Source organism: Scophthalmus maximus, chromosome 6 (assembly GCF_022379125.1).
Source record: "Scophthalmus maximus strain ysfricsl-2021 chromosome 6, ASM2237912v1, whole genome shotgun sequence".
Classification (NCBI taxonomy): domain Eukaryota; kingdom Metazoa; phylum Chordata; class Actinopteri; order Pleuronectiformes; family Scophthalmidae; genus Scophthalmus; species Scophthalmus maximus.
Window position 1 is genome coordinate 19051375 of NC_061520.1, and position 17164 is coordinate 19068538.

The following is a 17164-nucleotide window of genomic DNA, read 5'->3' on the forward strand; positions in this document are numbered from 1 at the left end:
ACTGAGTGGTGGGGAAACATAAGCAACAGTGAGCAAAAGACCAAACAGAGAAGAAATACAAGTAAGGAAAGCAAAAAACAGACCAACAGACCCAAACACACACGAATTAAAAAACTGTAAACCAGGTTTTTCAAATATAAAAAAGGGTATTTCAAGTCCTACATAAGTTTCAACCAGATAAATAAAGAACAAAAATCAAAAGTCAACTTCCTGAGGAACCATAGCTCATATATATAGCATTGTCCTTTCCAGAGGGTACTACCCCGCGTTCTCTTCTGCCTCGTTGCCTCCAGGGAAACAAGGTCAAACTTGTGTGGCGGCAACTTCAACAACCATTTGAACATGCTTCATTAAGCGACTTCAAATATACCTTAACATGCACACATCCTCTGATGTGGGTGGGGGCACAAAAATGTCAGGCACCATCTACTGTATGCATTCACCTATACAAAGCTTTGTACAAGGGCACGCCTACCCAGATCATCCTTGGCTTTTGTATATTTAACTTTGCAGTTTGTGCTCAGCGAAAAGGTGCAGTCATAAATGAGAACATTGGCTTAATATACCATCTGGCCATCAGCTGTAACACCACATCAGCACCAACCCGACAAATCTTGCTGGAACAGTTTTTGAAAGCGTTGCATGTGATAAAGGTGCGACTCACCTGTCCCCAGGGTCCAACCTGCCAAGAGGCACACTCTTGCTGCTGGCACGTCTGCACTGACTCAGGTTTAGATGAGCCACAGAAGCGATCGTCTAGACGGTCCTCACCAAACTGACACCACGTCTGACGGTGCTTGTAACCTTTACCGCATGTCACGAGGCACTGATAGATAAATATTGCAGGTTAGATATGTACACAGTATGAAACATGAACACCCTGCTTGTTATCAGCCCTTGAAATACAAGTCTACGACAGAGAGACATCCCTCGATGTGTTAAGCAGGATATGCAGAATTCAAAACAAAGGGTGATTTTAAGAGACCACAAAACTGACTGTGTGCTTCTTTTTTGTTTGAGTCTAGTCCGCACAGTATGCATACAGTTAAGTGTCAGTAGCTGCACCACATGGGAGATTTAAAATATTCCTGGAATGCAGTCCAAAGCTTCTTGCTCTACAATGTGTAATCTGTGCAACAGTTAGTACAGTCCTACCCTGCAATCACCAATTTCCCAACACTCACTGTAGTGGAAGGAGGAGAATAACTCTCCCAAAGCTGAGACATGCACGGTCAACACTGGGACTTTACGTTTGACCCAGATCATTGCTGGCTCAAAACTACAGTATTCACACCAGGGTCTGTTTCTACGTTACGTAACGTTACTACGTTATCCCAGCTACACAAACACCAGTGTAAGGAAATGTTTCTTTAACATTTCAATGTAAAGATTCATCTCCTCAGCCCGTCCATCTCCTTTGTAAGGATCACTAAATATATACACTGTACAGTCGATATCAGACTGCTCTTCCTTTAAGGGCAAATAGACTACAACGAGAACCGCACTGACCTCAGACCAGTCCCCAGTCTTCCATTGTGGACAGAGAAAGTCATTGCAGGGTTGGACGGTCAGCTTGTCCCTCTGACTGCATTTGCTCTCATCGCCGCCAGCCTCAGCTGCCTTTCGACACACTGCCCCTCGTCGGCGTGTTCCCCCACCACAGCTCTTGGAGCACTGCGTCAGAATAAATGTGAACGTCAGCAGTCGTTAGCACATTTACACAACCCATGATGAACTTTGACAAACACTCTCACACGAATCCCATACTTCTTACAACTATCTTACCTCTGACCAAGATGAGTACTCCCAGCCACCGGGGTTACAGTCTCCATGGCAACCTTCCTTGTCATCAGGTTTGCGCTGACCACTGCAGTAGCGGTCATCAACTTTCTGGATCTTGCCATCTGTACGGCTGATTTTGGCACAGTATATTTCTAGGGTCCGATATCCCAGACCGCACTGCGCTGTGCACTCACTCTTGCGGGCCACATGCCACCTGTGTGAAGGGGGATTGGGTAAATGGCCAAGTGAAGAAAGAGTCGTTGATTGGTCCACACAGGCACTAAAGGCTGGTTATTTTTGGTTATACAAACCTGAGTTCACATTCAGCATTGCAGGGCTCAGTGATGACAGCTGGTCTGGCTGTACCGTGACACCTCTGGTCTGACACCACCACCCGGTCCGACTCTCTGCTGCAGAGAATCTTCCGTTTTCGCTCTCCTATGAGACACAGTGATGCAGGTTTAGATAGTCTGTGAATTTAGTGACTTTGTTTGTTGTTGTTCGGTAAGAAATTTACAGGGAGCTCACAGAAATTATTGACAAGAGTTGTAATCTATGGCTTCATAAGTTAATCTTGAAATGAAACTGCTCTACCTTCCATTGCCTGACCCGAGCATTTGTATGCTGCTGCAAGTACTTATCTTGCGCAGCTTGCTCGAGCACAATATAGATCATCACAGCTTCGCTGTGAATACCAGCAGCTATGTGTGTGTGCTTCACCTTGGCTCTTGTGCTGACAACCCTGCACTAAATCACAATGCACCTTCTGTGCAGCAGGGTAGAGAGAGATTTAAACGTCACGTGGCTCCAAGAAATGGATTCGCTATCGGTACCTCATGTTACTAAGTTTTGCAGCTCAGCCCTGCGAGAGCTTAGTGTGTCCCAGACTGGCAGAAAAGCCAAATAAATCAGAGAATCAAAGGTGCTGAGGGAATCACATAGTTCGCCTTTCATCCTGCTGTGTGAACTCACTGGTTTCTCTTTGGAATTTACTGTTGGTCGCTCAAGCAGGGCAGTGTCAAAAAGTGGAGGAAGAGCTTCTCAAACAACGCGTTTGAGTCATAACACATGGCAGGTTTTTGAGTTTACCTGCAATCCGCCTCTGCACACCCACACACTCCGACATATCCATGCTCATGCCAAAGAAGGTAATCTGCCCCAGCCCACTATGAAGTTGAGCTTTAATCACTTGTTCCAAACCTATAGGTCTAGCAGAGGCTTGTCAAGTTTAGCCAAAAAATCTACTCTCCTCTATGCCTCTTGCTCAGCAGTTCCCAAGTTTCCTCTCTCCGTTTCATCTCATCCCTACACTCACCACTCCATTCATCACGCCCATCGTCTCACCCTGCCAACCCCTTGTGCCTCCCCCTCACCTTGGCACAGGCGGCTGCACTCCTGCCAGGGCCCATAGGCATCCCAGAAGAACTGCTGAGGTTTGTCCTCTATAGGGACATTAAAGGAGTACCTGACATCTGGGTTGTACAGGTTCCCCACAGACAGCACCTGCGGAAAATGCATGCAACGTGGTATGTTTTATAATACAGAACCTTTCAAGGGTTTTACTCATGCTACAGCATCTAAACAAGTGGAGCTTTGCATTTTCTGCATGGCACACTAAGCTTTCATGACAGTTTACCTGGACAGTGATCTCCTCTTCGATACGCTCAGTACAGTTGATCCTCTCGATGACATGGTCAGAGCCACTGTACTCGATGACGGCATTTCCCACTTTGATTTCCCTTTTGAACATGCTGACCACAAACTCTCCATTAAGCAGGAACTCTCCACGGCTATTTGATATGGCTGCAAGGAGACAGAAAACAACAGTCACCCGCTGTGGTTGGTCCCACTGAAACTGAGCATTACGATGAGTCAGATTCAATCGTAAGATCAAACTGCTGTTGCTTGATTGGTACAAAACTTGAAACTGCAAAAAAAAAAAAAAAAGTGAAGAGTTTTGTGAACAAAAACATAAAAAAAGGATAGATGACTTTGGCATGTGACAGTGCAGCTGAGCAACGCTGTGGCTAAAATTGTCAGACATACAGTAAGGCACGTGCAGAGACCAGCAGTCAAGCCGGTATTGGGGTCGAATAATCCTCTGTTCCCGCAGAAGTCCCATCCAGGGGCATCCCGTTCTGTTTAACAGCCCGTCCGCTGCACTCCTTCACCCTAATGCGATTAAGGAGCTAATTTCCTGCCTTTACTTTCCTCGCCATTTCACACATTACACTGATATGCTGTGTACAGTGGCCCTCGTTCCTGCAAGTGTCCCCAGGTTGGGCCCCTAATGACTCGACTGTATGCATTTGTCCATACACAAATACATGCAAATGTATACTGTACACACAGGAAAGGATGACAACCGAAAACCACACTCAGAAATTTGCAGGGTGATATATATTTAAGCTCACGGGAGAACAAACACGCATAGAGGATGAAATAAAATGACAATTAGAAGACATGCAGACACATACTGTAAGTTGACCTTTGTGGAATGGAGCCCATATCAACTAATTGACCTTGCTGGAACGGCTCCCACAGGCCAAGTTCTGGCACATGAACATGTGAGCATACACACTGAAGGCCTACTTCTCCCTTTACACTAAATTCTGAACGCTGTCATCCAGGCAGGCGGAGATCAAAGATGCAGCTTGGAGTAGTGTTTTCAACGGCACATTGCAAAGTATGAACAGCTGTTACTCTTTAAAACAAAATGTTGGATGTCTTACCGAGGTAGTTGTCATCCTCTGGTTTCCCTGAGTAGCTGTGTTGACGCACATCTATATTTGTAGCACCGCTGGGTATTCGCACTACTTCATTATAGCCTGCAAATGGGATGTGTAGTTTGTTTAAATCATTAATGTACCACGCTCTGTGCCTAGCCAACACGAGAGCTCCACTGCCAGTGTTTACTCTGACGACCAAACACAGATAAAAATGTGTTGAGGCAATAAAACATTTGCCTGAGAGTGAAGTGAGGGCAGGATTAAAGGAACTGTAGCTCACCATAGCGAACAATGTTGAAGGTGCCTGCCACCGTTTTGCAGGAAGAGTTGTCACCTCCGCAAACGCCACATTTGTCCCTCCTGGCTTTAGAGTTCAATACATGGTCACAGCCCGCTTGCTGTTCGGTAAAGAGGTAGAAGGGGAAGGGGTCAATAAAATAAAAAAGTGGAGGAGAAGTTTGAAAAGCAAGAAAAGAGGATTGGATAGAGGATAATGGTGAGAGAGAAAAATGACGATAGACTTGTGTGACATTGAACAAAGATGCCATACACTACAAAGAAACATTTTCAAAGACACTAACTCTAGTTTCAAAAGAGTTTAATACTGCAATATTAACATGTCACATAAATTGTTCCACTTGGCCCTTTCTTATTTATTTCTTGATGAAATACTGATTATCAAGACAAAATCAAACCCACTGACCCTTGAAATAGTTTCATAAGAACTTATTGAGTTACACCCATCTGAAATAAATTTTCTTCACAAAAAAACAAAAGAAAACAAACACAAGAAATGGCATAGGCTGTTCCCTCACATAATTGGCTGTAGCAAGAGACCTTTTTTATTTTCTATCAAGAATGAAGAGCTTAGCCTTAGTGCAACAGCACAGATCCAAATCTGCATGCGAAGGCCAGAAGGGAAACGTATTGAACCACAATCTAACCGAAACACTGTGTGTGGTTCAGAGTGTACACAGAGCAACCCGCTGCTTCTTTCAAGATGCATGCTGATGTGCAGGGTATGTTAGTAATCAAGCTTTCAGACTAAAAACCTTTCTGTCATGGGGGTAAGGGACATAAACACATTCTGGTTTAGAAAAAAGGATCGAATTGCTTGTTGAAAATATTGGATGTTAGGATGCAGAAATGACCATATCCACTCTAAAGGTGTCGCTAAGCGAGAACATTGTGAAGTTAAAGCTCACCCTGCACAGGCCCTGGACACAGATGTCATTGGTATCAGGTCCACACGGCGTGCCATCAATGACCCTGTCCCTGAGCTGATAGTAGGCCGTGCTGCCTGCCACCCTGCAGAACAGCTTACACCTGTCCTTCATCAAGACTGAAAGAGGAGGCAAGGGAGAGACAAACACTTCATACCAACAGAAACCAATGCAAAGCTTCTAGCTATTGATCATTAGTGAATTGGGAGGGAGGGCTGGAAGAAAGAGCTAGCACAATGCCAGTGACTCACTTCCGCTGTACTTGGGCACCCAGCGAACATTTGGAGGTAGACCGTTGATGTTGAAGTGCCTGCCATCAAAAGCGGCACATTGCTCCTCCCTGAAGTCCTTCTTCTGCTTGGAGCAGGGCTCAGAGTTACAGGAACGAAACTTCATCCGGCGACCAACGCAATACATTCCTCCATTCCTGGGCCTGGGAGTGAAATCAAAGAAGTGAATGGATGAACGTTGATCTAATTTAATGTTTTTAAGTGCCGTCTATTATGCTTCTGGGGGTCCCCCCCCCCCCCCCCCATTTAGCGTTTTGAAACTGTTTTGTGCATGTAAAAGGTCCGCCAAGTTACCAATGTCAAAGTCTCCAGCGAAGGGAGATCTTCTCTCCCACCGAAATGACTAACATTCCTGTTTTTTTTCTTCTTCTGTAAACTCTCTACATCACCAAGTAACAGATTACATGCCCGCGTACAAGCTAGTGTGGCTCGAATTGGTCCAACAGAAACATAGACTATACGTAAAGACTTTTGGTGAGATTCCAACACTTGTCTTAAATTTCAGTGCGCTCCCTGTCAATTTCTGACCAAAGAACAACAAACAATGGAAGAAAAGTCACGAAATTCACTGACGATCTAAACTTGCATCATTATGTCTCACAAAAGAGTGGGCCAGCTGACCAATCAGGGGCTTTTACACGGAGGGTGAAGCGTCGGCAGCGTACAGTTTGAAAAATGTGTATTTTGAACATTACAACATGTAAACAAATTCTGGTAGACCCCCACAATAAAAGAATGAACCTGTAAATGGCCAAAAGATAGACACTTTAGTAAAACAAATGTTCCTCTACGAATGGAAATTCATTTTAATTATGCCCCATTCTTCGATCTGTCCTATAAACAGGAATGAAAGGCAACATTCAAGATAACTCCTGGATCTCTGTATTTATCAGAAAAAATCCCGTAAGACCTTCCCCCTGAGAGCCAGTCTCGATGAACACAAGCTATGGAAAGAATTCCCTCCAGGAAGATTGATCTATGGAAGACTGACTTTGGCAGCTAAGATGGAGACAAGGTCCACTAGGCATGCATAACTACAAAGAGAGGGACTGCTCACACAGGTCGGTTGCATTCGCGCACAGCGATCTTGATGCCCCCGCCACATGTCCGCGAACAGGTACCGAATGGGCTCCAAACTCCCCAGGCCCCCTCCACAGGTGTGGCGTCCTGCTCTTTGGCTATACACAGGCCATGTTTGCAGTGCTGCAATGGGGGAGAAAAAGGAAAAAGGAGAGAAGACAGAAGAATGGGAGCAGAGGGAAAGATGGAGGTAAGTAAAAGCAAAAAAAAAGGACAGCATAAAACAGAAAAAGGTTGTTTTTTTAAAAGGCACGGATCAGGGGGAGTGAACGCATGAAATCTTATCCGTAAAAACTGGCAACACATCTATCTGCGCTCCCATGCTTTGATGCTAATCTGGGAGAAATTATACAGCGGAGCAAATGGAAAAAAGAGAAACGGAAAAAGACATTTCATGGCTGTGTCGTGTTTGGAGACAGGAAGACGTCACACACAAGATCAATAAATATATCTCAGCTCATAACAGGAGGATAATCTTACACTGTTCAACAAACAGACTCCAGATTAAGTGTTTTTAGCATGCTGCACTCTGGCTTGGCATGGGTTGGTGTAAACACGAAAAGGCTTGAACATGTGTGTTTCTTTGTTGCTTTCATGTCCTCTCAGTCTTAGTGGCAGGAAACAAGGGGTTAGTGGAAAAGTCCTCATTAAAAGCTACACTAAGACAGTCACCTCAAAAGCGAATATCACTCACAACCTCACGCCACACGTCACTGGCAAATTGCTTCTTGGCAAATTTTTGGAAACTTCTCTTTTGTCATTTTGTCATTTCTTTGCATTAAAACGCCTGTGAACAATTTTATTGTCATGAGTCAGTGCAAAAGCTGAAAGATCAAAACAAGTAACTGCAGTGAGGACGGTCAGCTCACATTACCGAACCATATGAGTATTAAACCATAATGTAATGGATAAAATGTGGCCTTCCCGTGGAGTGTTAAAACACTTCACACGTTTTTCCCTTTAGACTTTTCATGCCAAACTTCTCTAATAAAACGCAATTCAATTCCAAACTTTCTTGCTTCATTTTTTTATTGTCAAAACTCCATTTCTTTCTTCATTTACTTCCCCCCCCAATGCTCCTACAAACAACCTCTGTCTTAGCATCTGTCTTCATTTCCATATGGCACTCACCTTCCCAGGGGAGCAGTCAGTGCCGTCTGCCCACGGCATGTGCTGGGTCCTGCATCCCTGCTGGGCACCCTCTGGACTGGTGCACCACAGCCTCCGACACTGAGTCTGACACACACACACACACACACACACACACACACACACACACACACACACACACACACACACAGATATAAATCAAATGTTAAAACTGAAATTTCAGAAAAAACTCCTGAATTCAAGATAAAAAAAATACAATAACTTCATGGTATAATGTTATGATTCAAGCTTGATTCCATGTTTCCATCAAGGAGTTAACAGAAATTACAAAACAACGTCTTACATTTTCATTTCATTCATTTTTATTTGCTTACATCTCAGAGAGAACTATAAGTATGTCGTTAAACACAGCAATTGACTTGGAGGGCTTCAAATTCAGCTGATAACACAACAGGCTTCCCCCCACAGACCCACATGTGCAACACGTTCAGCTTCAGCACACTGGCTCCACTCACCATATAAGGGCACACCTGCGTTCCCGGCCCAAATATCAATTCACACTGTTTATTGACATTGTATATCCGTCCAGGCAGCTGCTGCGAGAGACCGTACGGCCGAGAAACCGGCTCGTCGAGTAAGCATTCACCATATCCTGTGCTATTAAGGAATACAAATAAGACGACTTAAAAGAAAAAAAAGAGAAAAACAAGAGACACAGACAGGAAACACACTCAGTACAGCCGGAGACGTCATTCTTCTGTACATATCTATACTGTACAGACTGCTCTGTTCATATTCAGTCAGCTACAGTACAACTGTCAGCCTCAACAATAAAATGGGTTTACTGTTGTGGCTGATCTGTGTGTATGAAGCTATTGGTCTAGATGTAGAGTTGGGCTACACAGGGAGAACGTTGGATAGTTGCCAGACACTCTCTCATATATCGTTTTTCCTAGAGCAGTTGTTCCCTGATTTGTCTCAATGGATGGATGAGCCTTTGGGAGAAGCGAGGCTAGAGGCTGCAACAGCCCAGAGAAGTTATGAGTTTATTTGTGCTTCTACAAAAAGTGGAGCAACTGCATTCAGTACACACTCTGTATGTCTTTGTGTTTATGGAAACATACTTGTGATATCTCTATGATGGCTATAAAATACAGCCCTCTTGAAAAGGACATTTGGCCAAAGGTCAAATGGCTTTAAAGGTCAAGGTTACTTGATCTTACTACTTGACATGATATATCTTATTTGGGGCTGTTCCTCACTCCTCATGCACGTAGGGAACAATACTGAAGAAAAGAGTATGACATACTCGAGGAACTCTGTGATGTACTTCCTGCTACACTTGGACCACATCCAAGGGTTTGTGTTGTAGTTAAGCGTGGGAGCCATCACATGTTGCTGAATCTTAACCCCATCCTCCTTACACTTGTTGCTGTCGTCATGAGGCATGTTGAACCTGGCAGAGAGAACAGAAAAATATGCTCAGGTACCGATCATAATATTACATTAACAGAGAAGAAAAAAATGCTTTCATCTGCTTTTCGTCATACTAATTCTTTTGGTTGTAGTTTTAGCCACAGCTGTAAAAAAAAAAAGTGAGTATTACGGTGATCTGCAATACTGACTTGTTTCGGGCAGGATTTTCACATTTTTAATATGTTATGTTATGTAATTTGCTTGAACATTGTTTTAAATCTAGACATTTCCACATGATATAAAATCATATGAATACTGGGCAATGGACACAGCAGAACATTTTAGACATAACAAGCAAGCATTCAAGCTCCTGCAGGGTGAACAAATAGGATCCTGGCAGGTGATGCACCACACTGCCCACAGCCCTCGCTCCAAATGCTCAGCCCCCCACCTGACAGGTTCCGTATAACACTGGACTATAAGCAGTCGCCAAGCATTATGTCATCACTTGATGTGGAGAAACATGGAATTCAACAGTCCCACCTTTTGTCTAGTGGTTAGAAAGGGCATTTGTTAGAAACGATGAGGGCTGTTAAGGTCTGTAACAGTCTCCACTATCGCAGGCTAAACCCCTCAGCTCCGGCTGGACCCGGGGCTTTGGATAATGCTGAGTTTGCTGAAAGTCAGTGGTCAACTGCCAGAGGTTTTACTCCTTTATTTCTTATTCTTAAAGACTTTTTTTCCGTCTCTTTTCCCTCTCAAAATGAAACGCAGGCAACACATCTAGGGAGAGATTCCATCAGTTACAATCACAAGCGTCAGACGTTATTGAGAAGAGGAGGGATGCACGAGGCGGTCTGTGCAAGGTTCCTGAAACTGCTGGGAAGGCATTTGCAGATTCCTAGAAAGACTTGGGAAGATCTATGAAGGTCTCACCGAAGCCAAAACGCTCACTGAGGAGGGCTGATGACAGTACTTGAGGTAAACAGTCAGTGGAGACAAGCTGTACTTACACATGGCCAAGTTCATGGGCAATAGTGAACGCAGTGCTGAGTCCGTTGTCCTCGCTGATGCTGCAGCTCCTGTACGGATCACACACTGTGCCCAGCTCTGCAAGTCCTAGAAAGGTTAACAGGCTCACTTCAGTTTTCCTCACCGTCATTTTCTTTTTCACCAGTTCAACATATACAATTTTATTTGGTTATTTCTTAAAAAGTTAACATCACTTACCTAAGGTGTCACACTTATCCCTTGCTCTGCAGATGTCCTGTCTGTGGTGAAGACATTTTTCAGGTTTATCTTTCAACAGTAGATCCGTCCATCAGGCATCGAATTTGATGCAACAGATTCTCAGAATTTAAATAGTAGTCAAAGAGTTATTTGGTTCACTGGGTGGATTAACTCGACCTGATTAATCGGTATACACTGTATTTCGGTTTTGTTCCTGCACCTGGTGATGAGGATGGCAGTGTCGTGATGGGAATGGTGGTTGTCATCCAGGATGTTCTGGCTCTGCTGCCAAATGCAGAAGTTCTTTAAAGTGGTCTGTGCATTAAAGGAAATGACTGGACCCTCCTGTAAAACAAACAAACAAACAAACAAAAGTAATTATTGGTGTCATTCATTTGATAAGTATGTACACAAGTATGTATCACATACTTGTTAGTAACTATGAAGATTAGAGCCAATGTAGTTTTCTTACCAGCTCGTTGTTTATTATGACTAACTTTACAATCACAATGTTAATCAGGTTGCCAATGCTGGGGTCCTTATAGATGGAAGACACCTGAATAAAGGGAACAAAAACACAACCTCAGAGCTCTGAATGAAAACATTTTGAAGATAAGACTAGTTTTATTATGGAACACTATTTGCATGAACCTTACCCAGCTGAAATAAGACAGTAAGTTTGTCTGACTCTATCATGGACTCCCTTCCTGCACTTTAAAGCAAGTGCTGGGATATTTGGTTGATTGGAGGATCAAGTTGATAATGGCCTAAGCCCCTGCAGAGAAGGCAGCCTTTGCCAAGAACAGAATATAGGTCATCCCAGCCTCCCTCCGCGGCTTTTCGGCTCCAGACGCCTCCACAAGCTGGTATTTGAAGTGGCCGTGAGTATGCCGTCTATGTGACATACCTGAGCTTATTTTTTAACATTCATCAAACTGTCAGACAGGCTCCCCCCCCTTAAGCTGCCCTCTCGTCCCCCTTTGCCGTTTGAAAGTGGTGTTTACCCCTGCCCTAGGCTGCCCTTTCCCTCCAATGGCCCGCCTCCACAGGCTGCCAAACCAACATGCAGCACGGACAGCAAAGCAGAGCAGGTAAATACGTTCAGCGCACCAGTGTGCATGTACCACAGGCACTCCCCGCTCATGCGTGAGCAGGAACAGGCACACACTTGGAAGCGCACCTCAATCTCCCCGCCAACCACCTCCCCCGGCCAAACGATCTCTACTGGCAGCCAGTAAGCCGTCCCGGAGAGCCGAACTTACTATGGACATTAACGTGAGTATGTAGTGCTGCAAGTTGCTGCCATGATGCTCCACCATCTTGCTGTCGGCCACCAGCATGACTTCAACAAAGCGCGGGTAGGAGAGGAAGCGTTTTGATCTCCTGTGAGGTCCTGAGTCACCGCTGCTGTCGTTTGATGGTCCAGCGCCAGCACTGCCGCTCTCTGAACTGAGCAAAGCATCGCCGACCAGGCTGGAACTCAGTGACTGCACGTCACTGAATATACCAGCGCTGACCACAGGGGCTGCATTGGACACAGTGGTCACGCCAGCCGCTGGCCTTCCCTTCCGCTTGAGCCTCTTCTGTCTGTGTTTGTGTCCTAGAGAGAGAGAGAGAAGCCAGAAGGAATTGGGGCATGTGTAAATATACAAAGATGCAGGATTGATGGGAAATACATTGACTCAGAACAAAATACGCGGTATAAATCCATGTTTGCAACGAGGACGTGTTTACAATTGAGCTATGGTTGCGGCCTGTGTCGTCAAATATGGAGATGAATGAGGTGCGTTGGCTGCCTGGAAGTGGGTGTTGTTAATATATGTTGTTGCCTCTTTTTGTCTCTTTTGTTTATTGTTGCTCAAAGAGTGGGTTGATACATGAACAAGGCCCGGAGTGCCTTTTATCTCTCTCCCCTCTCCTGAAAAGAGGGCAGAGAAGGGGGCAAAGAGTTCAGGCTAGGTAAACCTGGCACCCAGCCATAAAATAAATGGAGCACACATACCAAAAGAAAGCAGTCCAAAAACTGGCTTCTCAACACGGAGGGGAATTAAGTCTGATTTTAATCATAACATTTCAAAAGAACAGCTGAATGTCACTTTTTTGTTTGTTTATTTCCCCCAAAGCACACGCAGATCACCCTTTTTTGGACCACCGGCAGAGCACCAATGTTTTCTTAGTTTTTATTATTTAAGAGTTTCAAGTTGGCATCACTTTGCCATTATACAATTTACACTGCATGTTCAAGGCAGTGGGTCTACCCGGCGGTCTTATCACAGAGGCAGAGGAAGTACAAGAGTCAACAGGAAGTTCAGCCAGTAAACTGAGATGGGATGATACAAGGGTGAACTTCCAAAATGATTTTTTCCTGTGTGAGAGTTGGAAGGCTTCCTCAATACTCGGCAGCAGTTGCAGCCGCTGGGCTGTGCAGACTGTGACAGGATATATGGGCCAAGATAGTTTCACACCAATGTTTCACTTTGAGGCGTGGAAACATTTCTATTTGTGGCCTACTATGTACAAATCATAGAGTGCTGTTTTATTACCATATCACAATGGATGGTAAATAACAGTTGCACGGTTCATTTTTCATACGACCTAATCTAATATCACTTTTGCTTGGAAGATGTATTCATTGTTATTAGTCTCAGTTTTATTATAATTGTGTAGAGTCATTTTCTTCTTTTTATGCTTTGTCTTTCAAAATCTCCCTCAATATCAGACACACTGAAAGGTTTTGCTTGTTTTAATCAGATTACCTACAATTGATCCTACAGAACAACGGTACAATTACTAAATAATAGCTCAATAAGGGCAGCTACTATTACGTAATCTGCTCCTGTTAAGACTGATAGTGGAGACTTTGGGGTGATGCAATGATTATGCCAACTTATGTCTGTGGGAACTAAGTTGAAGGTCACCTGATGCATGTACACCTACAGACAAAGCAAATTCTCTACTCACAATCTGCAAGTCTCCCATGAAAACACAAATGCACTCACACACACGTGAACCAGACATATATATAGTATATGATTTCTGACTCATAGCCCCTGGGAGGTCCATTTTGAGAAGCAGCATTGTGCTTGTCAGGTAGAAAGTGTGTTGACTGAAGCAGATATTCCCTACAGCACTGGATGTGTTTGCGTTTGCACGCTCGTGTGTAGAGGCATCAATGTTACACGTGCATGTTTGTGTATATTTGTAACCACCCTCTCTGTGTAAACTGCATGCGTGCATCGGGTAATACCTGAAGTGTCACAAGCTGAGTTCTCCCCAGATGTGGTTTTTTTAGGTGCACTCTTCTTGTAAACAATATGAGGTTTTGTGTGTTCCTCTTCATAGTGTTCTCCTTGATAGCTGTGTAGGGGCTCCACAAAATACTCCCCATCTGGAGACCTGAAGGTGCCAAGCTGGATAACAGGGAGAGAGAAAAAAAAACGCACTGCACTTAGTCTTCATCCATCCATCTATTTTCTGTAAATGCTTATTCCTTTTTAGGACTCAACATAAGCAAACATGGAGAGAACTTGCAAAACTGACAAAGACAGGACCAGGGGGAATATACAATTCAAAGATAAACTGTTTTGTTGTTTGTTTTTTAAATCAGTGAGCTGCCAACTGCACTCCAATGAGTATATATGTACTATATGTTAAAAAAAATATATTTACAGCAAACAACAGTGGAATGTGACTCATTCACGACTCATTAGAAACAACCCGAGGGCTTTCATAAAAAGAAGGTGAAATAGGTGAATTTGCATGCATGTGAGAATAGTCGCAAATCAGAAAGAAAGGGATAAAAGTGTGTACTGTACTGTGACGCCTATCAGGTAAAGCAATGTGCGTGTCCCGTGCAAGCATGCAGAAAGCCTTATTATATATATTCAACGTGGCGTGCTTGGTGTGAATGGTTAATTTGGAGATCTTTGACGTTACAGATGAGGCATATGCCAAGCCGAGCACATGGGCCTTGGTGCTCATCGGCATTGGCAGCTGACGTGAGTCATATCTACAATCCCTGCTGATGAAGCGTGACAAAACACGATTAGAAAACGTTACATTTGGCTACATGTGCAAAGACCTGTCACATTATCTTAGGTTGTACGGAAAGAAAATGCAACTGAGGCCACCGGCACCACCGCCTGCTCGACAATAACTGTGCCCATGGATGTCAGTTCAACTCCCAAAAGCAAAGCTGTCACGCAGTTGCATTAAATCTTTCATCTTCGTGACACATGGACCCTTTACTCTTAACTGTCTCCCCACTGCGGCTGCCGTGTATGATCTCGGAGTGCACTTTTGTCCTGCTCCAACACTGAGGCCTCATCCGGGCCTGGGATAGGGGCCAACTCGTGATGACGTCAGTACCACCCGTACTCGCGCTGTACTTACTACGTCAAGACGTCACCGACTACGAGAGACCGGTGTGAGGCACCGGAGTGAGATGTGGACTGTTCATCAGACTTGACTGTAGCCAATGGACTTCTCGCAACTTGATACAGTCGTTCGCTTTTTAAATAGCTGTAGTCTCTCAAAACCACTGGATCCCCCCCACATGTAATAAGTCATGCAGTCTACAGTATTTGTCTTTAATTGTTTTTGAAGACTCCACTATGTCCGAAATTGTAACCTTTCTTGTTAACATTCCAAGTCCAATCTGCTGAGAAACGTGTTTTGAGGCGCAGTATGGGACTAGGTTGGATATTTGCACGATCGACTAAAACCAGGCAAGTTTGTGGGAAAGCTTGAAAAACAGAAACAATAATAGTGGCAGGAGGGCGATGGTAAGGCAGCTTTTCGAGCCTTGTATAAGCAGTAATGCCCCCTGAATACCCCTGGCGGAAAAGTAAAGCAGCCGGTCGTACAGTCATCGCGCAGTCCGACCGTGCGTAAAAACTCACCAGTCCGGCGCACAAGCTGATGACCGCGGCGTGCTCTGCTTGTGCATTTACGTGTCCTTTATAGAAGCAGTGCCTTAACTCCGTGTCCTCCTCCTCCTCCTCCTCCTCCCCATCTGTTGCAAAATCCGTTACGTTGTCCCCTCCGGGTACTCCAAGTATTGTCACAGTGTAGAAAGGTGCGATAAATCCCGAATCCAGCGTGAGGTTGAGGTGATAGTTCTGTCCGAAAGCAGATATCCTGTAGTGGATATCTGACGAGGCCCAGTGATCCGTGCTGTTGCCGGTGCCCTCGTCCAGACTTCGCCTTTTCCTCTTGAAGTGTTCACTGGTTGGAAACTTGTCACCGGCTTCATTCACTCGCACCGGCGTAACAATCTCGTACGCGCCGACCTCCTCTTTCCCTGGTGAATGGAGGCAGAACAATCACATCAATAATGCGATTAAGTGGCAGTCCAGTGGGATTAGTGCACATTACATTCGCGATGGGTTTAATCGACAGATCATGATTTAGACAGCAGCGTCTCCTTTCCTGGGGAAATAAAAACAGTTGGAACAGCATTGCAAGGGAATTACAGTCGGTGAATTTTGGGTATCTGGAAAGCTGCAAGTAATGCGCCTGGCTGAACTCGCAACTCATTCATTCTGTGCCTCCCCCCCCCCCCCCCCCCCCCCCGCGTTGGAAAAGAGCTCCGTGAGAGGGAAAACATGCGGGGGGCTGTCAGAGCGACATACCCATACATACCTGTGCTTGAATTCAAAAGCAATCTCCCCGTAGACGCGCTTACATTCAACAAATCAGGGAATAGTAGGAACCCCAAGCCCCAGAAGAGCACATGCATGATTGTCCACGTTCAGAGGAGTGCGGCAGCCTGCAGTCCTGTGGTAATACTGTATTCCTCCGGTCACTCCGGGCTTCGAGCCTCCGGTCCGCCTGCCTCATCCAACTTTATTGTCCCCGACTCTTGGGTAGATGGTCTCTGGGCGGTGAAGCACACTGCTGGGACATGAGCGCTTCGCGCAGTCCCTGGCATACTGCTGCTCAAACAGTTCACTGCGATGTGCTCCGCCGTGCGCCAGCTCTCTCCCCAGCTAGGGGCGGGCTCAACCAGGCCAGACAGAGTACACTGGTACTACAGTGAAGCCACTCCCGTTATATACTGTGGGGACGAGGATGGTCACACAGGCATGTCCACTGTGGATGATGTGGTATGATGTGTTACTATGGCCACACTCGGTGGCTCCAGAGAAGGAACTCCATGCATGTGGTTGACATGCTCGTCTACTTTCAACAACTTTGTTGGAAACTTTCAGAGGCAGTTTGGTGACCGTGGCAGCGAGGTGGGGCCCACATGCCTGCCCTGGGCCCAAGCAAGATAACCTGGGCAAAGCTGCATTCAGAAGTG

The 17164-nt window shown here is 45.1% G+C and overlaps 1 protein-coding gene across 3 annotated transcripts in view; it reads right to left on the reverse strand.

Annotated features, from left to right (window-relative positions):
- LOC118309720 (A disintegrin and metalloproteinase with thrombospondin motifs 9-like) overlaps positions 1–16865 on the reverse strand; it is a 43993-nt gene extending 27128 nt beyond the window's left edge. For all 3 annotated transcript variants that reach the window (XR_004793572.2, XM_035632135.2, XM_035632133.2), the window contains exons 1-22: positions 16504–16865; positions 15762–16162; positions 14108–14270; positions 12123–12460; positions 11333–11416; positions 11081–11205; positions 10861–10901; positions 10644–10749; positions 9524–9670; positions 8730–8871; positions 8236–8340; positions 7082–7227; positions 5986–6167; positions 5717–5853; positions 4792–4909; positions 4515–4610; positions 3419–3585; positions 3156–3285; positions 2094–2220; positions 1786–1996; positions 1510–1674; positions 665–826 (exon numbers count right to left, since the gene is read on the reverse strand). Coding sequence is in view for 2 of the 3 variants with exons in the window: in XM_035632135.2 (XP_035488028.2) it covers positions 665–826; positions 1510–1674; positions 1786–1996; positions 2094–2220; positions 3156–3285; positions 3419–3585; positions 4515–4610; positions 4792–4909; positions 5717–5853; positions 5986–6167; positions 7082–7227; positions 8236–8340; positions 8730–8871; positions 9524–9670; positions 10644–10749; positions 10861–10901; positions 11081–11205; positions 11333–11416; positions 12123–12460; positions 14108–14270; positions 15762–16162; positions 16504–16600 (3390 nt within the window). In the remaining variant the exon portion in view is untranslated. The remainder of the gene's footprint in view (positions 1–664; positions 827–1509; positions 1675–1785; positions 1997–2093; positions 2221–3155; positions 3286–3418; positions 3586–4514; positions 4611–4791; positions 4910–5716; positions 5854–5985; positions 6168–7081; positions 7228–8235; positions 8341–8729; positions 8872–9523; positions 9671–10643; positions 10750–10860; positions 10902–11080; positions 11206–11332; positions 11417–12122; positions 12461–14107; positions 14271–15761; positions 16163–16503) is intronic.
- Between the last annotated feature and the right edge of the window lie 299 nt (positions 16866–17164).